This window comes from Lissotriton helveticus, chromosome 3_2 (genome assembly GCF_964261635.1).
Source record: "Lissotriton helveticus chromosome 3_2, aLisHel1.1, whole genome shotgun sequence".
Taxonomy (NCBI): domain Eukaryota; kingdom Metazoa; phylum Chordata; class Amphibia; order Caudata; family Salamandridae; genus Lissotriton; species Lissotriton helveticus.
This window is the reverse complement of record NC_136062.1, coordinates 242,625,380-242,649,383: the sequence shown is the minus strand read 5'-3', so window position 1 is coordinate 242,649,383 and position 24,004 is coordinate 242,625,380. Positions and strand designations below refer to the sequence as shown.

The following is a 24,004-nucleotide window of genomic DNA, read 5'->3' as shown; positions in this document are numbered from 1 at the left end:
TCTCTGGTGCGTCCCTGTGGTGGAAGAGTGGTGTGATGTATCAAGGTGTGCTGCTGCTGCCCGCTAACTGTCCCCCCTCTCCCTCCCTCGTCCCTCTCTGACCCCAACTTGAGAGGTGTCGGAAACCGTCCCCCCCTCAAGCCCCCTTCCCCACCTCCCTCCCCTTTCAGTCGCGTCCCAACATGGGACCAAACTATCCACGGGAGAAGGCCTGTCGCCCTCCCACACATCCCTCCCATCACAAACCAAAAAACAGTATGAGAAACTCAATAAACAGTGAAGGGCGTGTCAACTTGCGTGCTCCTCTTTTGTCGAGCTGCAATCTCCCTGATCCCCGAGCACCATCGTTCAAGAGTGCGAGTCCTGTGTGTCCATAGTGGGCACCTGCCCCGACGAGTCCTGTTCCAAATGCTGGATTTCTGCGACTAGCGGGTGCACTGAATCTCCCCCCACATCTTCCTCCTCTCCTCCGGATGCGCGGCCCTCCGACTCGTCCACCTCCTCTCCTTCCGAGCGGATTCCATTCCGCAGGCAACTGAACCTAGAGCCTGCCACATAGTCATTTCCCGGCGACGTAGATCTGCCTCCTCTCCTGTCACCAGTGCCACGGGTTTGATATGGTGTCGCCGGGGTCTTCCTCTGTACCCTTCGTGTCTTCCGTCGCTGCGGTTTCGGAAGCTCCCAGCGCGCTCTATCCCGCAGCGATCTGTCCAGTGCATCCCGTCCAGCAGCCTCTCTACCATTCAGGATAGGGCGTTCCTCAAGCCACTGCCACGCGTCCTCCGGATGCGAGAAGAAGATGGTCTTGTCTTTGTAGAGCACCTTGAGCTTCGCGGGGAAGAGGAGCATATACGTTATGTTCAAGGTCCTCAATTGTGCCTTCACAGAGTCAAATGAGCGGCGCTGTTTCGAGACTTCCTGGCTGTAATCCGGGAAAATCATTATAGTAGTATTCTCCAGACGGATCTCCCCCATCTTCCTGGCTTCTCTTAAGATCAAATCTCTGTCTGCATAGTTCAAGAAGCGCGCTATGACTGGTCTCGGTCTCGCCCCCTCCGGAGGTTTGGCCAGAAGGGCCCTGTGCGCCCTCTCAATGATGAAGCATGTGGAGAACTGTGCTGTTGGGAAGGTGGTTTTCAACCAATCGTGGAGGAAGGAGGACATGTTTTTCCCCTCAATTCCTTCTCTAAAACCCACAAAGCGAAGGTTGTTGCGTCTCGATCTATTTTCCGCATCGTCCACCTTCCACTGCAACTGACGGTGTGAGGCCTGTAGCTCCGCCATATCCTTCTTCAGGGCAGATATCGATACATCATGATCGCTAATCCTCATTTCCGTCACCTCCACCCTGTCGGACAGATTCCGAAAGTCTTGTCGCAGCAACGTAACTTCGGCGCCCACTTCCCCAATCTTCACCTCCAGGGCCGCCCGGGATTCCCGGATGTCGGTTCTAGACGCCTGGATGGCCTCCATCAACATCGCCGTATCTGTCCGCGCTCCAGACGTCACAGACTGTTGCTCCGCAGCATGTCGTGGTGCCGCAAAGTTATCCATGGGGCCCTGCTTCGTGGATTTAGGGATCGGGTCCCGTTTCCCCATGGCTGTCAGTTCCGCGTGTAAGGGCTCCCGCCGCAGGACGTAGGCCGCCGAAGACTCGCGTGTCTAGGAAATAGTAAGGGCCGATCAGGAGGTGGTGGCTGTCCGGTATTTAGGCACTTAAGTGTCGGTGTAGCGCAGTATGGTGCCCCTCGGTGCCTCCCCCCGGTGGAGTCTGTGCTCCGTGACTCCTCTCCAGACACCGTTCCCGGTCCTGGGTCTCCTCACCGGATATGGCGTGCTAGGGGAGCTCCAGCGCACCGCAGGGACGGTGCCACCGGATGCCCCGGGCCTCCAAACCTGTTCTGTCCGCTATTAGTGCCAGTATCCCCTCAACAAAGAAAAGGGGGGTAGGGGGGGCGGGTGATGCAGGCGGGTGTATTCAAGGCCCTCACCGTCCGGCCGCCTCCGCTGTTTTACGCCCCCCCGGGCGCCTTCCAACCGCCGCCGCCATCTTGGAGCAGTTGTTCGTGGCTTCCGAGTGTGCCCTGGTCTCGGTCAGGGACTGCCTCCGCCCATAAGTCACTCCGCAGCTCCTCCGGCCCCTGATGTCGCAGTCCCCCAGCCTCACCTCATAGCGGGGACGGCAGCGAGGGGTCTCAGGTCCTCGTCACCATTTACCGATCTCGCCGGCCGCCATCTTGGTAAAGGCGGCCGGTACTCGGCAGGTCCCCCGTCGCTCCTCCGGGCACCCGACAGGCATGGTACTGCACCGCTGGGCAGGCTTGCACGTCGCGGCACCTCCGCTTGCGAGCTTCGTCCTCGTAGGGCTGCGGATGAGCTCCTAGGAGCTCCGGTGTCGGTCGGGCGTCGCCGCCGCCATCTTGGCTTCTCAGGGTGTCGCTGAGTCGGAGTGTAATCTCGGTTTCCAGGAAGCCCCGACGTGTGGTTGCTGCGGTGACACTCTCCCCAGCTTCCAGGGCGCCGTGCCCACCGCTGAGGATCGTTTGTGTGTCCTGGGGTAAAGTCTTACGACGGATGTAGGTGCAGCCCGGCTGGAGCTCCAGCACGGCACGTCTCAACCGGCCATGCTGTTGGCCACGCCCCGGGAAGCTGCACTGTTGACGCTGTTTCTCGGCTCCCTGGGTGACGTTTCCTCTTTCCTAAGCATTGCTGAACTCTTATAGTTGCAACCTCCTGTAGTGTGTATGGTGGTGGATTGTTGTGCCAGTGGCACCCTATATGCAACGTATCGGCGCTCGGTTGTCAGCTACAGGGCCAAAAGTGATCTCTATCGCCGGAGTTCCCTATTGCCACTAGCAGTGCCCTGTGACTAGTAGAAGCCCCACAAGTCCCACAAGTCCCATGTGGGCAGACCGAGTGATGCACACCTATTGTTTACAGTTGGATTCGTGACTGCGCCACGCTAAACATGGGGAAGCCTGACGCAAAACAGCCAAGGCTGACATTCGAAACGAAGAAAAGCACCCGCCTGCATCAGGAAGAGCCAGGTGAGGCTGGTGACGGACACACACCAGAGATCTCCACCACACTGCACGACGATATGAAGGCTATCCTCCTGGGGGTCAGGCAGGGTCTCACTGCCATTGCAGAGAAAATGGATGCCATGTCCACACGGATGGATGCAATAGTGCACAAATTGATTGGTCATGAGGAGCACATTAAGGAGACAGAGCGCCGTATCTCCAATGCTTAAGATGCTACATCCAACATTCAATCAAATGTCGCGCAAATGGACAAGCTTCTGAAGATTATTGCAGCAAAAAAGGAGGACCTTGAAGCGAGGAGCAGACGCAACAACGTCCGCGTCCCGAGAGTACCAATACTGGGAAAATGTAAGAGTATGTTGAGAGGCTATTGCTAGCAACGATCGGCGCTGAATCCTCCTCTTCCCAATTCATTGTTGAACAAGCGTTGGGGCCTTGGCCAGCTCCAGGGAGTGAACCATGACCCATTGTTGCTCGGCTCCTCAATTATCGTGACCGAGATGTTTCCCTCCGAGCGGCCTGGGACAAAAGCCAACTTAATTTTGAAGGCAATGTTATGTTAATTTTTCTTATATAGCGCATGGCTGCCCCAACAGCAGGGCGTCCCAGCGCTTGCGGAAGAGCCAACCAGAGGTGGCAGCGGAAAGCGGCAAGGAAGAACTGAGAAGCCTAGAAGTTGGGTGACTAGATGGAAGCAAACAGCCAGGTCTTGATGAATTTACCGAAGAGCCAATGGTCTCGTATGGCACGTGCTTCAATGGGGATGGAATTCCAGAGAGCAGGGGCCAGAGATCTGAACGAGCGGCCACCCGCTCTGCTCCTGCGAACCCTGATAGTGCAGGCTAGATGGCGATCGGCAGAGCGCCATGCCCGAGTAGGAGTATAGGGGGTGCAGAGCCCTTGCAGTATTTGAGGGCCTTGGCCGTTGAGGATTTTATGTGTTAAGCAGAGGGTCTTGATTTCAATTCTCTGTTTCACTGGAAGCCAATGGAGTCGATTAAGAAGATGCGAAGTGTGGCTATGTTTGGGTAGTGCAAAGAGGGTCCGAGCAGCTGCGTTCTGGGCCCTCTGTAATCTTTTGATGACTGACTTATTAGTACCCAATAAGAGTCCGTTACAGTAGTCAAGGTGGGATAAGACCAGGGATTGGACTAAAACTTGCCTGGTCGGTGGCTCAAAAAAGCCCAGTATGGGTTTGATGCAGCGTAGGCTGCCAAAGCAGGTACCAGCAACCTTCTTAGCGTGCGATTCAAAAGAAAGTGCGCTGTCCATTAGGACACCCAGATTCTTTACAACCTCCTTAGGTTTAGGGGGGAGCCCATGCCCGTGGGCCACCACTGATGGTCCCACTTCTGTATGTTGCGTCCCAACAAAAGCACCTCAGTTTTGGAGGAGTTAAGCTGGAGATAATTATCAGACAACCAGTTTGAGATGGTCGTTATGTCTTCCTGAAATTTGGCCTGGTCGGGCGAGGTGTCATTGGGAAGAGTGAAGATAAGCTGGGTGTCGTCCGCATACGAGATCATTTTGATCTTACGTTCCCTGGCCGGGAGGGCCAGGGGGCGGACGTACACATTAAACAGCGTGGGGCTGAGGGCAGAGCCCTGCGGGACCCCGCAGTTAAGGGGACGCCTGCTGGATGTGTAGGGAGGGGCGTGGACCTGGAAAGAGCGGTCCAAAAGAAATGAAGCAAACCAGGCAAGCGCACCGTCTCTGACTCCGATCTCCACAAAGCAAAATCTCGTGGGAGACCATGTCAAACGCTGCGCTTAAGTCAAGTAATATGAGGGCAGAGGTGTTCCCCAGATCTTGTGAGGCCCTCAGTTGTTCTGTGACTGCCAGTAGAGCCGACTCCGTGCTGTGATTTGCTCGGAATCCATTTTGCGACTCGTCCAGGATCCCGTTAGATTCTAGGTGGCTGGTCAGGATAGAATTCACGTGGGCTTCCATCACCTTGGCCAGGTAGGGCAAAAGGGAGCTGGGTCTAAAATTCTCCGGACGGGAGGGGTCCAGGGTCGGTTTTTAAGCAGGGGAATAACTTTGGCATGTTTCCATGACTTAGGGATAGAGGATGACAGAAGAGATCTGTTGATCAATTCCCGGCCCTCCGTAAGGATGGAGTCCCGTAGCAGTAGAAAGGTCTCAGGTTTCATGGGGTCGTCAGGGGACCCAGACTTCACCTTAGTAGTCAGGAACTCAAGATCTTTAGGAGAAATTAAGGGCAGGGTTTGCAAGAGTGGGAGGTAATGAGATAAATAGGTCAATTGATCAGATATCGAGGTGGACCTACTAGCATCCAGGGACGTGTAAATTCCTTGAACTTTGTTAACAAAAAACTGGGCCAGTACTTCGCATTGTGTGTTCGAAGTGATAGTGTTGAGGGTACCCTCAGGGGTTTTGGTCATATCTTTTACCAGTGAAAAGATGGTTTTGGAGGGATTAGGACTGGTATTGATCAGGTTAGTATAAAATGCGGCCTTTGTTTTTTGTATAAGTTTATGATAGGCTTTCGTGGCAGCCCTGTAGTTGATTTTAGCTGAGGGGTCGTAAGAACGTCTCCAGGCGCGTTCAAGGATCTTACAGTTCTTTTTTTTTAGTTGCTAGTGCTACCGTGTACCAAGGATGAGTTTGATCACGTTTGGGTCGAGATTTTTTTGGGGGGATCTGGAGGTCGAGAGAGTTGTTAATTCATCCCCTGAATGTAGTGTCTGCTTCCTCCAAATTGTTAGGCCAGTCGGGGCGGGAAGAGATTAGGCTGGACTCGAGGCTGGGCACGTCAAGTGCATGCCATGGGCGCCTCCAGAGGGGAGGGGAAGGGTTCTGACGATTAATTGCTATTGTATTGATGCATATATGTATGAGGAAGTGATCAGACCATGCGAGGGGGAGAGGATCGTAGACTCTGATTCCCTCAATATTGGAGAACACAGGGTCGAGTAGGTGGCCCGCCAGGTGCGATGGGCCCCTGACCAGCTGAAATAATTCAGCAGGCTTCCAAGTCCCCAAGAAAGTCGGCGATGCCATGAGTCATGTTGCTCTAAATGCAGATTTAGATCACCCATTATACTAAAATTGGGTGTCTGTAGGGCAAGGATGGAAACGATCTGAGGCAGGGCTTCCTGAAAAATCCTTGCAGGCCCAGGGGGGCGGTAGATGAGGAGGCCAGTGAGGGTAAAGTTGTCGGATACCTTCACCTTAAATAATGTGCTCTCACACTCGGGTAGTGTAGCAGGGGAGAGCGTACAGTGAAAAGAGGATTTAGCTATGATAGCAAGCCCACCCCCCCACCACTAGATCTGTTGTGGGTGCGCATAAAGTAGCCCGGTGGGAGAGCCAGGGCTGAAATGGCATTAGAGTCACTAGTGAGCCACATCTCCGTGAGGAAAAGCAGGTCAGAGGACCTGTCCGTGAGTAGCTCAAGTATATCCTCATGGTGTTTGACTAAAGACCTGCAGTTCAGGCTAAGTATATTAAGTTTGTGCGCTTGTGTGTGTTGGAGGGGGAATGAGCAGTGTCAATGATCTGGAACCCACAATTATCACACCGAGTAAGTGCAGAGTCAAGGTGCCAGAGATGATCGGCGCAGGGGGTCCGAGTGCGGAGAGCCAGCAAGTCCTTACTGAAGTAATAGAGCGCCTGAGCAGTCCGACAGCCAGGGTGTGTGGCGTCTGGCGTCGAACAGGCCTTCGCGCGCCCACGGCGCGCCCGCTGCGCGGGAGTGCAGACATGGCGATTATATGGGTGGAGGACCCGCCCCTAGCGGAAGTACGTCACAGCTGGGGGGCTGAGCCTGGTCTGTCAGTGCCCTCCACGCAAACGGCACAAGCCGCGATGGAACGGGGCACAGACCAGGGAGACAGGCAAGGTAAGTTTTTTAAGAAAGCACAGTTAAAATATGTACAGAAGTTAAAATAATCGTCTCGAATTTAGCAATCAAATTTCGAGCGCCGAGCGCCACAACAGTATTTCCAGAGTCACCTCACCGCTAGCTAGCGCCTTACTAATCCGGCACGTCCGCTACGCGGGAGTGCAGGCATGGCCATTATATGGGTGGAGGACCCGCCCCTAGCGGAAGTACATCACAGCTGGGGGGCTGAGCCTGGTCTGTCAATGCCCTCCACGCAAACGGCACAAGCCGCGGTGGAACGGGGCACAGACCAGGGAGACGGGCAAGGTAAGTTTTTTAACAAAGCACAGTTAAAATATGTTCAGAAGTTAAAATAATCGTCTCGAATTTAGCAATCAAATTTCGAGCGCCGAGCGCCACAACAGTATTTCCAGAGTCACCTCACCGCTAGCTAGCGCCTTACTAATCAGGCGCGTCCGCTACGCGGGAGTGCGGGCATGGTCATTATATGGGTGGAGGACCCGCCCCTAGCGGAAGTACGTCACAGCTGGGGGGGGCTGAGCCCGGTCTGTCAGTGCCCTCCACGCAAACGGCACAAGCCGCGGTAGAACGGGGCACAGACCAGGGAGACCCGGATTTCATGGCAGCGGTACAGGAGAAGCGCAAATTCTTACCTGCCAAACAAAAGCTGCGCCAGGGCCAAATAGACTATGCGCTATTGTATCTAGCCCGCCTACGATTCACTCATCAAGGCAAACAAACCTTCTTCATCATGCCGCAACAAGTGGATCAATTTCTGAAGCGCCTCAAGCGTCACAATATAACCTCTGCCTCGTCAGGCACTTCATCTAGATCGGAGTCCCCAACCACAGAGAAACCTGGCAACTGAAGCATGCAGTGATTATCCCTTATGGTGCCTGAGACATCATTAAGACACACCGCCTCACGAATTCTGCATCACAAATTTTATCCAGCATTCAGCACCTATCTTCATCGACCACTAAGTGACACATTGGATTTATACAATACTTGTACTGAGCACCCTCTGCCCTCTCGAAGGATGCCTATGTCACCACTTTGGCTTTCCGAGGGAGAGGAGTTACCTTGCATGAACCTAGGAGATTCTCCCCTCACTCCCTCCACCCCCCACCCCCCAGGCGATCCCCCATCGAACTTCGCTGCATAGACACATGCAGACTGTACTTGCAGTGTTTGGGTGTTTGGGTGGGGGAGGGGAATGTATTTCTGGATTTTTGTGGATGCTTCAGTGGTACGGTATTTGATGTATACATGACACAGCATGGCAGACTGCAAGGTGGTTCTAATTCTCTTCTACCCGTAAATGTTATGAGGCCCCAGGGCCGCCTACCTCGCATCATATGTGCATATGGTTAACTTGACATCTCACCAGGAATTACAGGTCATTACGTGGAATGTCAGGGTGTTAGGTGACCCACGGAAGCGCCGCCAGATATTGGCATACTTAGATCGGCATCAAATCCAGGTAGCTATGCTCCAAGAAACCCATATTAATCCCAGGCATAATAATACGTTTGCGCATAAGTGGGCTGACCACAGGATATTTTCATCCTACTCCTCATATGCTAGAGGGACTGCCATACTTATCAATAAGCGAACTCCCTTTCCATTGGCTGGGACCTCAGTAGATCAACATGGCCGATATTGTTTTGCATGGGGGCGGCTGGGTATGGAGTCGGTCACATTGGCATGCTGCTATGGCCCCAACGTAGACACCCCAGATTTTTTTACCACGCTTTGGGGTAAGATCATAGAGGTAGGCTCTACTCACATAATATGGGGGGGGGGGGGGATTTCAGTGTAGCCCTCAATCCTGTTGTTGACAAATCCAACCCGGCACTGCATTATTATAGCAAATCGTGCAAAGTCATACAGGACATATTGTCAGCCAACGGATTACTTGGCGCTTGGCGACACTTTCATCCTCATAAAACCGAAGGCACACATTCACATTTTACTGTGCAGGCTACATCATGGGCATGCTTAGATTATTGTCTGCTCTCTCGTGGCCTAGGTCCCTCCATAACTACTATCACACATTTAGCGAGAAAATATTCAGACCATTCCCCGGTTAAGCTTACTCTTGTCCTCGGATATACAGCCTGATTCATCAACGGGACGTTTTGCGTGGCCCTAATAGCGATTCATAGCGAATCGCTATTAAGGACACGCAAAACGGTATTCATGTAGGAATTGCTAAATAAATAGCGATTCCTACACATTCTATATTTGCGAGTAGCAAATTGCTACTCGCAAATAAGGAATAACTCCCCATTCATTCCTATGGCCCAAAAGGCCCATAGGAATGAATGGGGAGTATTCCTTATTTGCGAGTAGCAATTTGCTACTCGCAAATAAGATAGCGATTTAAAGGGTGCCAGGGGTGTCCAAAGGACACCCTGTAGCACCCCTTAAATGCACATTTGAACAGGTGTTGCGCACACACATGTCCAAAGGACATGTGTGTGTGTGTGTGTAACATGCAAAAGAAAAAAATGCATTAAAGTGCTTTTTACACTATTTTCGCAATTTACCACCAAGTCAGACTTGGTGGTAAATTGGGACCAAATATTGCTATTTCGCAATTTCTAATTGGTTGATGAATTGCATTTAAGGAATCTCTATTAGAGATTCCTTAAATCCAATTCCTCGCAAATATGCGATTTCGGTAATAGAGATTTTTGCATTTGGGATGATGAATCCCAAATGCAAAAATCGCACTCGCAAAGGGCCAGATTCTCAGAATCTGGCCCTTTGCGAGCGCAAATCAGCTTGATGAATCAGGCTGATAGTACCTCTCACTGTAGCTGGAGATTGCAGCCTCTTGCGCTGCTTGACGCAGTCTTTCATAGTGAACTGGGCTAAGAAATTCAGGATTTTTTCAGAGAAACTGGCTCAGTGGATAGTGTTGAAACAGTTTGGGAGACCTTCAAGGCCACGATCAGGGGTTTTTGCATTTCAAAAAGTTCAGGGGTACTCTGGGACATACAGGGCACATTGCAGAAACTGGAGATTGAGCTTAAAGCATTAAAGACGTGACTCTCTGCGGGAACTGATAGTCCGGCTCAGCGCAAATTCCGTGACAAACTTTCGGAATACACAGACACCGCTGATCGGGAGGCAAGGTTCAGGGGCAAATATTGGGTGGCACGACGATATGGGGAGGGCGAATGACCAAGGAAGGCTTTGGCAGAGACTATACGTAAGCCCTGCTTCTCTAACTAACGTGTTGGAACTATCTGGGCCTGTGGATGTGTATTATCGGGACACTGCTGACATACTCAATGCCTTTACTACACACTACTCCACTCTATACACATCCAACAGGACGTGACTGCCTTGAGCATCTGGGAGACGTGGTGCTGGGGTGGTTAGGAGATTCGCAACGAGCGATCCTGTGCTCCCCCTTTGTGCTGGGCGAAATACGGGAAGCCATAACGCACATGCAATCCAGCAAAGCCTCCGGTCTGGATGGGCTACCCATCCAATTTTATAAAGCATACATAGACCAGCGCGCCCCTATACTCAAAGAGGTATATGAAGACTCCTTAGAGACTGGCACACTTTCCCCTTTCATGAGGGAGGCGCTCATCACTCTTCTAAAGCCGGGAAAGTCGCTCTTCATTGCGACTCTTACCGCCACAATCCCTCAATAATTGCGATACTAAAATCTTGGCCAAGGTCATAGCCAATAGGGTTAGCCTGGTAATGGAAACGCTGGTGCTCCCTGAACAGGCGTGCTTCGTTCCTGGGCGAGCAACCACACATAATCTGCGCACCCTTTTTACAATCCTCCATAATGTTGCTCCTGAACTGCTGCGGTTTGGTTTTTTTTTTTCAGACGCCACTAAGCATTTCGTTTGACTCCGTTGAATGAGACTACCTCTTCGGGGTAATGCAACGAATGGGCTTCCCTCCTTTATTTCTCTCGTGGATATGGTTGCTATATCAACTCCCGACAGCTAAAGTCCTTATTAATGGCCATTTATCTATGGCCATAAATAGAGGTACCGGCAGGGGTGCCCCTTGTCCCCCTTGCTTTTTGCCCTAGCGGTCGAACCATTTATTTATTTAATTCATTTATAGAGCGCTCTGTCACCTAACAGGCATCCTGGCGCTAGCATACTCAGAGTGCAGTGTATAAGTATGCCCGAAAAAGCAGACAGCCATACTAGGCTTTGGGGAACAACCAGGTTTTTAGTATTTCTAAAAAGGAGATCACTGACTTGTCTCAGTTCCAATGCGAGCTCATTCCAAGGTCTAGCAGCTGCTACACCAAAGGTTCTGCCACCCGATTTAACTTTCCTGAACCTCGGTATTTTAACCAATCTCGCCGATGAGGAGCGGAGACTTCTAGCTGGAACGTACCACTCAAACTTTCTCTGCATAGAAGCAGGACCCAACCCATGCAGGGCTTTAAACACCAACCCGAGGGACTTAAACTGAATTCTTTGTCTCAAAGGGAGCCAATGCAACTCTGTTAAGGCCGATGAGGAAGCGGACCTTCTAGGCCAACCTAGGGCTAGCTTGGCTGACGTAGACTGAATCCTCTGAAAGTCTATCCAGAAGAAATTTCAGAGACTCTAAAAGGGCATTGCAGTAATCTAATCTACTTAAAATGGTACTTTGTGCCACTAACGCACGCGCGTGAGAAGGCAACAGGGGAAAGATTTTCCGCAGAGATCTAATAATAGCAAAACAACAGCCCACCGTTTTAGTAACCTGAGCCTCCATTGTGAGTTTGTTGTTGAACATAACGCGCAGGTTACTGACCGTTTCAACCGGCCTAACTGCGGTCGAAGTATCGATGGACCAGAAGTTGCTGGGCAGTACAGAGGGAACCCTGTCCACTGAGCAGAAAAGCACCTCGGTCTTACCTGCATTAAACTGCAACGAGTTTTCCTTCAACCAATGAGCCGTGTCACGCAGGCAGCCAAGGAACACTTCCAATGTCGACTGATCTCCCTCCAAGGAGAGAATCAGCTGCATGTCATCTGCATAATTTACGATGTTAATATTATGCTCTTTGATGACCGCAATCAGGGGTTTCATATCTATATTAAATAGAATAGGGCTAATTGCCGAGCCCTGTGGCACGCCATGCGTGATGTTGGTAAAGGCAGATTGGTAAGGGGGAGGGACACTGCTTGCTTCCTATCCGAAAGAAAGGATGGAACCACCTAAGAGCACAACCCGTCACCCCCACCTCCCTCAACCTTCTCAGCAAAGTCCCATGGTTAACCGTATCGAAGGCGGCATACAGGTCAAGCAGAATAAGAACAGCTGCCTGACCCCTGTCTGCCCGCATCCGTAACTCGTCCATAACGGTCACCAAGGCCGACTCAGTGCCATGGGCAGGCCGAAAGCCAAACTGAACCTCCTCCCAACAGTTTATGCTGTTCCAGATGATTAGAAAGAGTACTGCTGGCCACTCGTTCTACAATTTTGGCCGTAAAAGGCAGAAGGGAGATAGGCCTATAGTTCTTGGGGCACTCCGGGTCTAGAGAGGGCTTCTTTAACAAAGGTGTCATCAGTGCCTGTTTCCAGTGGGACGGAACCACTCTGTTAGAGAGGGATTGATTGCAGATTGAACGAAGTGTGGGAAACAACTCTGCCCCAAACTCTTTCCATATTTTTTGTGGCACAGGATCCAGAGGGGATCCAGAAGGGATACCATGTGCCAGCCTACTGAAGTCCTCCACTGCCAAAGGCACAACATCCGTTAAATAATTGATGGCCAAGCTTTCTGAGATGCTCATAGAAGCAACAGTGCCACTCTCAACAATACAACTAAGACCCATAGTGTCTATGATTCCAGACGCGGGTTGCTAGTGATTCCCCCCCCCCCCAAATCCCCCCAGGTCATCAATAATAGTATTATTTTATCATGGAAGAACCTAGGCAAGTAGCCAAGTTATCACAAAGTTCTTGAGAGGGGGGTATCAGATTCTTTGTGCAGTCTGGACTGGTTAGGCTATTCAGGATGTTAAAGATACTTCTTGAGCTGTTAGGGGCATTAAGAATCGTATTGGAGAAGTATTCTGCCTTGGCCCTGTTGATCTCCTTCTTATAACACACAATCTTAGATTTCCAGGTGTGCTTATCCTTATCCTTATAGCATCCATTGGCATCTAAATTAAGACAGCACCATTAGGACAGGGTGCTACGCTGCAATCTGTGTCAGATCCTTATATCTCTTTATGCAGATGACATTACTCTCCATATTAGAGACCCACAACATAATCTCAACCCAGTCTAATTGGAATTCATAGTTTTGGGGAAATTGTCTGGAGTCCACGTCAATTGGGGAAGGCACACATTTTTCCTCTTACTCCTGCGGCCTCTCGCTTTCCTTTAGATTTTCCATTGGAATGGTGAGATACAGACCTGCGCTATCTGGGGATTCGCATCTTTGGAGACCGGGAGGTGCTGATGCGCCTTAATTATGAAACCGCTCTAGATCGCATCACTGGGTCCGTCACCTGCGGGATCTCATTGCCGCTCTCCCTGGCAGGACGGGCCTCCCTAATTAAAATGGTAGTCCCACAGCTATTGTACCTCTTACTCAATATCCCGTACCATCCTGGAAGATATTTTTGTAAAGCACTCAGGTCGGAAATGATCCAGTTAGTGTGGGGTGGTAAACAGTCAGGTCTGCATTGGAACATACTTACTAGACCCTATTCACGGGGAGGGTTTGTTATCCGGAACTTCGAGCTTTATTACACATGCGCACAGGTGCACTACGCCTTTTATTAGTTCCATTATTCTCCCTCACCCCCCTCTAAACTCTTAGAGCGGACTAAAATAGCAACGTGGGGTGACCTTTATCATAATGAGACGTTTGGGTCATCCGATCAGGTATTCTATGAGCGTCAGCCCTATCCCCTGGATGTTTTCCTTTATGTGCGGCTTCGCCAAGGCATGCAATCTATTACCCCAGAATTCCTTTAAAAGCCCCCAACCCTTGCCCCCCTGCAGCTGATGTTGCAGGCTACCTCTCCAGGGCATTTGGTCTGTACGCTCTGACACCATACATACTCAGCGGGAGGAGTCTCCCTGCCCCTCACGAGCAACACTGGGAAACAGAACTTGGTTGCGAATTGACGGATGATCATTGAACATAGTGTTGTTCGCAAACAGAGCACATCTCTGCTACAGTAGGTTGCGCATCACGCATTTTAAATTCCTCCACTGCCTGTACTACACTCCAGTCAAAATGCACAAATATAAACTAAAAGATTCAGACCGCTATGATAGATGTGGTGTTTTGGGGGCTGACTTCCTCCATTTGGCCTGGTACTGTCCAGCGGTGCATGAATATTGGGGACAGGTCTTTGATGCCATGGAACAGATGACGGCGCTTACTCTGGAACTCTCTCCGCTGTTAGCTTTGTTAGGCTACACTAAGCTTATCCCAAGCCACATCGCCGATATCTCGATCTTGTTCTTTTGATAGCTAAGCGCCGCATAGCATGCTGATAGAGTAGAGGAAGAGCGCCAAAGTTTAAAGAATGCGATACAAAAGGGGATGATGGACGGAGCGTTTGAGCAAATCAAACACTCACCCCCAGTCAAATGATCTGGGTTTAATCCATCACCATTCTTTAGCCCACTCAGCCACCCCATTTCAAACATGGCTATATGCAAATCAGTCTGACCCTGTGCCACATGGGAACAGTACAGCCCGAACTGCCAAGCCATGTCTTCCATGGACCGGAAACAAGCATCCTGGGACCGGTTTCGGATTCAAGATAGCCTGGCTGATGAGGATTATGAATCCGAAACCGGTCCCAGGATGCTTGTTTCCGGTCCAGGGAAGACATGGCTTGGCAGTTCGGGCTGGACTGTTCCCATGAGGCACAGGGTCAGACTGATTTGCATATAGCCATGTCTGAACTGGGGTGGCTGAGTGAACTAAAGAATGGTGATGGATTAAACCCAGATCAGTTGACTGGGGGTGAGTGTTTGATTTGTTCAAACGCCCCGTCCATCATCCCCTTTTGTATCGCTTTGTTCGCCCTAAGTGTGGCAGGGTATGCTCAGACGTGAGTCCCTTGATCACTAGGCCACTGGATTCAAGATAGCCTCGCTGATGAGGATTATGAATCCGAAACCGGTCCCAGGATGCTTGTTTCCGGTCCAGGGAAGACATGGCTTGGCAGTTCGGACTGGACTGTTCCCATGAGGCACAGGGTCAGACTGATTTGCATATAGCCATGTCTGAACTGGGGTGGCTGAGTGAACTAAAGAATGGTGATGGATTAAACCCAGATCAGTTGACTGGGGGTGAGTGTTTGATTTGTTCAAACGCTCCGTCCATCATCCCCTTTTGTATCGCAAAGTTTAAAGAATGGCTCAGTGACTTGCTATACTGTCAAGAACAAATGACTAGCTACGCAGATTTACTCCCCCGTACGTCGTGGCCTAAAGACATTTGGGGACCCCTTACAACTTACCTGCTCTGGCACCCACGAGATGCCCCGCCTGACACTCCGGCAACAACAACATCATAGAGATCTTAATCTAAGGGGTACATGGGATTTATACATGTTATATGCTGGGTGGCATTCTTTATCTCCTCCCCCCTCATAACACCTCTAGAGACAAGATGCCTCATCTTACACATCACCAATGGGCTGTAGCTGTTAGGCGATGCTGTATTACTTATTTCCTCGTCTAGTGTGTAGTGATTGTCAAAATTCATGTTACCCCTGTTGTGGGGATTGGCCCAATGTGCTGCGGATTGAAGGGATGTGGTAGCAGTTCTCTGGACTGTGTTACTGCTCCTGCATACTACGCTTTGCTCCTGAAAGTAATTGACAATACTCTTATTCCTGCCCATATGTCTGTCAATGCATGCTTTCATTGGTAATATATTGCCTATTTGACTAAAACAATAAAAACAGTAAAGAAAAAAAAAAGATCCTTGTTCGAGGTATTATTAATCACTTTCAGAGCCTTTAGAATCTCAGGACCCAAATATCTTGGACCAGATTCATATCCCACACCGCTGCTAGGACCCTCCGATCCTCCTCAGCTAACCTCCTCAAACCACCTATCTACAGGTCCAAAAGAAAAGGAGGCACATCTCTAGCAATCCAATGAACCAGAGCATGGAACCTCATGCCAACACAACTAAGGATGATAGAATCAAAAACTCAATGTATGAAAGCCCTTAAAACCTGGATCTTTGGATCCTTGGATGCACTGTGTTCTTTACTAATATACCCAGTATGCAGCATATCTATCGGTCTCCCCTTTACCTCCTCCGCATAGCGCCAGGATGCTTCCTTCGGAGTGATAGTTGCGCTTTACAAATAATCAAATCAATCAAATACCCTAGTGCAAAAAATGAAATACATAGATCTGCATAGATATATTAATATTACACTGTGGCAATTGCCACGGTGTAGATATATAGTTATGACCTTGGTTTGCTAATAACATTGATGCGTTTTGACAAATCTTCACAAACGTTTAAAAAAAAAAAAAAAAATTCACCCACCTCAGCTCCTTTCTTGTAGATTTCGGGAAGATCCATCGTGCGCAAGCTGAGGGAAAAAAAGGGGTTCCAGAATACAACTTCCCAAGCCAATTTCCTTAGGGATTCTTGAGCAACAATGCAGCCCAAACAACTGAATGGAACTACACCAAATTTGGCAGCAAGCTAGATCTTGAACTCGAAAGTGTGTGTTCTATTATTTAATGTAATTCCTATCCAAATGTCTTTATGAATTCAGGTTTAGAATTTATATCTGGGCCGTTTGGCTTTAATAAAAAAATGTAAGCCTTCTGATTGGCTGAAGGAAGGGGGTGTTCAGTTCGCACTCTCTGATTGGTTGTCTGCGACATGAAAAGAAATGTTGCTGTGGCCTTTACAGGAGTTTGGAGACTTGTTTGATAAAGGACTTAAGGGCCGCTGTAGGGATACCTGACCCCGTACTTTGCGTGGAGTGATCTTAGAGAGATGCCCTCCATGATTTATTTTTTTAATTAGTCGTGCTGCCCCAAGAATCCCATCCCCTGGGGCTGGAATAAAAAATGCCATGGGTTATCCGGTTCCACCCGGGACACCCAAAGCAAATGCAAATGCTTCCTCCTGACGGTAACATCTTTTCTTTGCTTCTGCCGGGGAGGAGCAAACCTGTGTTATCTGCCCAGAAGAGCACGGGTAGGAAGTTCTCCCATCGAGCCAGAAGGAATCCAGGCCACTGCATGGCATAGGGAAATGGCCCCACGCTTCCTCCCCACAAAAATGTTTTGGTCCCTGGGGATAGAGTCCCTGAGACTTACACAAAAAAAAACTTTGCCTCCGAGGATGGGGTCTCTGGGGCCTTCGGAACTTGGACTGGGGCGCCTGTCTCTTTCTTTACAAAAAAGTAATTGCCCTGGGGATAGGGACCTCAGAAGGTTCGTTGAAGGGAACTGCATGCCCCCGCAATGCTGGAGAAAATAATGATTTGCCCTAGGCCTCTCTCACCAAATAAACAAAACAGTGATTGGCCTCAGGTGGAGGGAGGTTCCCCGGGCCCATGAAATAGCTTCAGGACTGGGGCAGCCGTGCCCGCCCCTAAAAAAAAATGTGAATGTGAAGTGGGCGGGGTAAACATTAATTTTACATTAATTGCTCGAGTTGGGAGACCCCCACGATGACCAGGAAGGGTTGTTAGGTTTCGCCCTGGCTGTTGCAACTGCGTAGCAGTTGCTCCGCCCAGGGCGAAATCTCATGATCCTACATATGGGGCTTTGGTCCCGCCTCTGTCTCCCATTGGCTAGCTCCATAAATGGAGGCTAGCCATTGGGAGACAGAGACTGTCAATCACGCTTTCCCCTGAAAACGCGATTCGGGGGCGTTTCTCGGTCTTTTTTTAAGTCCCGCCCCTTTGTCCTGGGCCGCGCTGTGATTGGCTGCTGGCCCGGGACACCCCTGTGACGTCATTCCCCGGGCCGTGCTGTGATTGGCTGGCCGGCCCGGGACCTGACTTGTTTCTTTTAGGTGTTTTGTTCATTCCAGGCCGACCAGTGGGCCATCCAGCACGGTAAAAAGAAAAGCTGGACGTATAATATGTATGTATGGGTATAGTGTGTACAGCAAAACCTGTTCACAAACATTAAAAATACTTTTCTTATGAATGTAAAGGATTTATGACGTAAGGTGAAGCCATTTAAACGAGTTTGGAGTCGGTGTGCGGCTAATTGAAGAAAATAATACACCCACGAGTGGCTTTCCAGGAACGCAGGCTCTATGCATATTACGCGAAGAGCATGATGCAAGCAGCATGACATTTCTGAAGAAATATTCGAACGCTTTGAGCTGGTTACCGCATCGGTTCACTTCCAGGTGTTTTTGTTAAAGGCGCTTTGCACATCCGCACGCCGCTTGCTGCAGGTTTGACACTTGCTGCTTGTAGCTACTCACCCGACGACCACCAGCTCCAGAGTGTGGCTGAGATTGCTGGGCAGCTGGCGAGAGCTCGGCGTGGTACCCGGTAACACCCCTTCGGTTGCACAGTGCATGAAGGAGGCAGGGACTCACCCGCGGGTGACAGCCACCATGCCTGGGCGCAGGCATATGGGTCCGAGCCTCTGCCGTGTATACCGCCTTCGGCACAGCCTCTCTCCACCCGGGCACTTCGGGAGGCACTCCCGGCATGCAGGCTGCCTCTCCCAAAGCAGCACGGCAGAGACTGGAGGGCAGCGACTATTCCCAAATATGCCGAATTAATATCCGCTCTGTCCCCGAGCTTTATTTCAGAATCCACCCGTTCGCTGCATTATAATCGGGTCCATCTTCGACGATAGGAACAGGAAGCTGCAAACGTCCAGCGTGCAGCAGCTCTGTTTCCCCAATCATAACAAAGCGCAGAGTAGCAGCAGAACCGATTCCCCACCTCCTCCCTCAGCTCTGGCCCTGGCAGCAGCAGTGTGGGTGTTTGTTAATACAAACAGCCTTACAGTAATCTCTTGTTCCTGCCTCGCGGAACCCCCTCCCTCCCGCCGAGCACTCCGCTTCGGAGACGAGATACATACAGCACTCTAACAGGATCAGCTAGCCGAGCTCCCACGCCTGCGTCTGTACTGGTACTGCCGAGGAACTGGGCGTGAGATCGTGAAAGCGGGCAGGGTGAGGGACGGGTGCCCCAGGCACATACCTGTCCAGCACTTCACACAGGGCACAACCCTGACCCCCTTCAATAATGGATGTGTGACCAGTGCCCCGGCGGCGCCTGGGATCAGAGGTGAAAGGTGACCTCTAACACACCCCGAGAGAGAGAGTCCAATGAAAGCTGCTTTAGTTTGACCACAATGACGCCAAACTGCAGAACGGCTGCTAGACAGTGATATCGTGACGTTTGCGTTCTACATCCCTAAAATAAGCATTTTAAAGTGTGTGTGTGTGTGTGTGTGTGTGCGCGGCTGGCTCTCTGTCTGTGTGTGTGTGTGTGTGTGTGTGTGTGTGTGTGTGTGTGTGTGTGCGCGGATGGATGGATCTGTGTGTGTGTGTGTGGCTGGCTCTGTGTGTGTGTGTGTGTGGCTGGCTCTGTGTGTGGGTGTGTGTGCGGCTGGCTCTGTGTGTGCGGCTGGCTCTGTGTGTGTGTGTGTGTGTGTGTGGGTGTGTGTGTGTGTGTGTGTGTGTGTGTGTGTGTGTGTGGCTTTGTGTGTGTGTGTGTGGGTGCAAATGCAATCGGTCTCACATTTGTGAGAGATTTAGCTAATGGCAATGTAAATGACTGACATTTATTTATCTGTTTTCAAAACTAACACATAAATACAAATTTTGTCATTTACAATGCCAATAGCTCTAACTTTTCCAAAGGCAAAACCATTGCATTGTAAATGCTTGTTTTTTTTTTTTTTTAATGCTACTAGTGTCCCAGGGACACCACTGCACTTAAAAAAAAAAAATGTTTATTTAAATGTTGTGGGGGGCTGCAGGGAGCACAGCAGCCCCATAACAGCATTTAAAAACAAAGTGCTGTAAGTCTCCTGGGTCGGGCTTTATATTATTTGTAAAGCACTCGAGCTGAAGCTGCTTGCTCTTCAGCTGGAATGCAGTGGCCCCTAGTGGTTAATTCCATAGCTACATTTTGTGTTCTGAATTTTCTTTTTCTTTTTTTTTAAAGCTCAACATCGGTTAATATTTTTTAAATGGTTTATTGAAAATATTATGTGACGATCACTTTTACTAAACATTGTAGTACATGAATTTATAAAATGTACATTTGATTATTGTGATTGGTGACTTTTTGACTAAGACAAAAAGTCTGCTTTATGCGCCTGATGTATGACCTTTTGCTAATCGCAAATTGCGAGTAGCAATTTGCGACTCCCAAAAGCAAATGTACAACAGTGTTAGAGACACTGTTAGCGATTCTCAATGGAGTCGTAAAGTGTGAGGCTCATGAATATTAATGAGCCAGTCGCAATTTGCGACCCCATTGGGAATAGCTGTCCCTCCCAGGGATGGTGGGCTGCTGGGCTCATCAGACCTCCATGTCTGGGACTGCTTTTAAATAAAGCTGTTTTTTTTTTTTAATGCATCCCATTTTCCTTAAAGTAAAACTGACTGCCCTCAAAAAAGAATTCCCATGCATTCCCAAAGGGGAAGGGGTCCCGAAACCCATTTGCGTATGCAAAAATACTTCCTACATCTGGCCCTATATGTTGATGTGCTGACCCCCTTGATAAAGCTAATAGGCCTGCTTTTTTATATCCTGGTGTTCTGACACTTTGACAAAGTCAGTAGGACTGCCTTATGTAATCTGACCGGTATAATAACACATTGTTCTGTTGGAACTCATTCAATACCTATACAAATTAAAAGAGGTCACACAATGATCCTCATTCCCACTTATGGCTTTGCATTAATAACTACCACCAGGCTGAATATTTATTTTCAAAGTATTTGCAAAATATATTGTCCAATTCGTTAAAAGAAATATTTTACAAAAAGCGTTAGTGGTATAGTACATTGAAATAGGATGTTCGAGTGCAAAGTCCTTTTGCAGTGCAAAACAGTGCTGGGGTTAAAATAGTCCTTCACTAAGAATTTACATGGTTATTGAAAAACGTGGCTACGTTCCACTTGACAACTCCCTGTTCGAGTGTGAGTTGGAGAGAAAGACAGGGTCTTGGCCAACTTGCATGCTAGAAATGTTAATTTTGTGAAGAAGTTGTCAGCCGCCTGATGGCTCGAGGGATGTCGGAGTAATAGGCAGACTTTTGTTCGGCTGGCTGGCTGGCAGAAAAATGGATGATTGGTAGAAAGTATTTAAGAGAACTTACTTTTGCCCCCAGAGAAAGCAGTGTCACATACAGCACAACTTTCATTGTCCGGTTAGGTGAAAAAAACAACTAGCAGATACTGAATGTTCATAAACTTTGTCTATCCACAATATTTCCAAAATGTTAAGTGTCTAAAATCAGGGTGAAATAAACCAGAAAATGTGACTGTTTGTATAATGTTAACTTTGTGTGCCTAAGTGCATTAATGTTTGCATTCCATGCTTTTAAAACGAAGTCCTTGGATCCAGGTGACATCTATGAAGGTCAGCAAGTTATATCTGATTCTGGTCACCACTATTTTGAAAATCGACTGATTTTTTTCTGTTATGTAACAGAGCTGAACTTCTTGGTTCCAAGCACTAAGTCTTCCGCATAAATAGCAGTGTTGAATGGTGCACAACGAGCAAGCACATTTTTAATGCATCCCTATTAGTATTTTATCCTTCGCTTTATGTAACTGAGAACAAAGGGCACCAAAGAGGCTACCCTTTCTCTTTCAAATTTGAATGCTCTACCTCCTGGTGGTGTGTACTTATTTTATTCCTTATATAAGAAAATATTATAGGATATATTATAGGAGGCAGATAAAGAACTGACTGCGCTTTTTAGATTTGACCTGCACACAGACTCCCGCTTTACACTCCACAGGTCTGCTAGAGACTGGAGAAGCATAGACCTGCTAGATGAGTGTTCTAATATTGTAGCTATTAAGGCAGATATTGAGAAGCTAAATAAAGCTAATGCATGCTTTTCAAATATTTCTGCTTCCATTTGCTGTTGTAAACTAGTGCTCCTCCCTAGGGTTCTCGTTCCTTACACTACACTAAGAAAGGTTTGAGTGAATGTAGACTGCTAGAGACATTCTTTATACAAAATTTAATTTGATGTTCACGCAATGAATCTGACAGCAGTAAACAAAAAAGGGGGGGGGGGCAGACCCTATGGTAGCAAATCTTTATGTGCCCGGTCCTGCATATGTAAATGAATGTACTTTATTTTTGATGCTGACAATCTTGAAATACATATGACATTCTTTTAAGAGCAACTACAACTAAGAGACTGTAGAACTTCATAAAATGGTTATCGTAGTACTTGGGAAAGTGCATAAAGTGTTAGCTGTGTTATCTGGTCACTTCTTCATAGATTTGCTGCATTTTGAGGATCCGCAGTGCAAAGATGGCGGTGTCTCATGTCAGTATGTTTTTCTTTCTTTCTGCAGCGGCTGGATTGCAGCCATCTCCTTTTTTGGGACAAATGTGGGCTCTGCAGTGGTGATGTTGATTCCGACCATTATGTTCACAGTGGTAGCTGTATTATCCTTCATTGCTCTCACTAAGGTACAGCTCATAGTAATATGCTGTAATGTTCTGAGAAGATCCACAGTGTCCTAGTTCGTAGTATGTTAAGGCATGCCTGCTTTTATTAGTGGTTGATACTATAGAGAACTTTCTTGTACTGGAGTAGTTTGGTTCCAAAGTTATATGGTTTAGCTGACTCCTGCAGTGTTTCTTTCCTCCTTGTTTTTCAGTTTTTGCAGTTTTCCCCTAGCTGCAACGTAACACTTTGGCATAGTGAGCAGAAAACCCACAAACCAGACTTAGTATGCCTCAGATGGTTGTCCTCTCATAAATGCATTAATGACTAAGTCCCTCCGATGTCCTGCCATAGTATTCAAATGTGACCTGGCTTAGAACATTGGCTCCGTTTTTAGAGATTTGTGCCACAGACCCAGAGGTCACATTGTTAATATCAAACTTCTTCACAGGTTACTGTAGTTCACTTTTTTAATGGATACATCTAACTACAGATTCCTCACATTGTACATATCCCAAGACATCAGACTTAATCTGGAAAACTCAAAAACACTGCTCTTGCGCACCAGTAGGTGCTGCTGTGCGGCTCATGAGCCTTGTTTCACTCCAGAAGTGGCAATCAGAGTTGCATAAAAGTGCCACCAATGCATGTGCATCAGTTCCTTTCTTTCCACACCTTCAGACGCAGATACGGAGCTCCGCTCTTTTTTTTGTTCACTCTATAGTATATTTTTCCTCGTTCCTTTTCCATGGTGCAAGGAAACACGTCACCTTCTAAGACTATAGGATTTAAAGTTTGTGACATAACCCCTCAAAGTGCATCTTTGAGGTATAGGTTCATGCACCACTCCAAGGCCTGTGAGGACTGCGCCCAAATGAATCTGAAAGCCTTCGGTGATTGCAAAACTATACGTGGTAATACACTGCAAGAATCCACACGTGTGCAGCTGCAGTTCGAATTGAAAGTGCAGAACTGCTCCCGCACTGAAGTAGTTTCTGTGGCAGGTCTTCGTCATTATTGAAGTCTTTGAGTACATTCAAGAAAAAACACCAGATAAGTCCTAGTGGGAGTCTGCCCCTTCCCGTCATTCTCGTTCTCTAGAGCAGGTGGAAAGATGTCACTGTGCCTCCAGGTCTTACTTTCATTCCACTGGGAGCCGATTTACACTTTTGTCCTGGTGCACCCTAAGTTCCTGTGGCCATTGGTGATGCTGCAATAGGCTGAAGCCTTTTTAAAGGCATGCTGTGCAGCTTTGGCACACTTCTGGATCCCTCTGGCATGCCTCCAAACTCCAAGGATCCGCAGGGGCTACCAGTAGAATGAATCTGGTGGCACTGTCCTCAAAGCAGCCTGTATCTCTTGAGTATGCTTCAGAATCCGCGCTAGCATAGTTGCCGACTTGGGACCTGCTGCCAAAATTGGTGCTTAGCCCTTGGATATCGACTCCCCCACCACAGGAGCTGCCGCAACT

General features: G+C 48.8%; 1 protein-coding gene across 1 annotated transcript in view; it reads left to right on the top strand.

The window, feature by feature from the left end:
* SCAMP5 (secretory carrier membrane protein 5) overlaps positions 1–24,004 on the top strand; it is a 134,774-nt gene that overhangs the window by 85,007 nt on the left and 25,763 nt on the right. Inside the window, exon 7 of the mRNA XM_078685118.1 lies at positions 22,439–22,556. Coding sequence (XP_078541244.1) covers positions 22,439–22,556 — 118 coding nt within the window. The remainder of the gene's footprint in view (positions 1–22,438; positions 22,557–24,004) is intronic.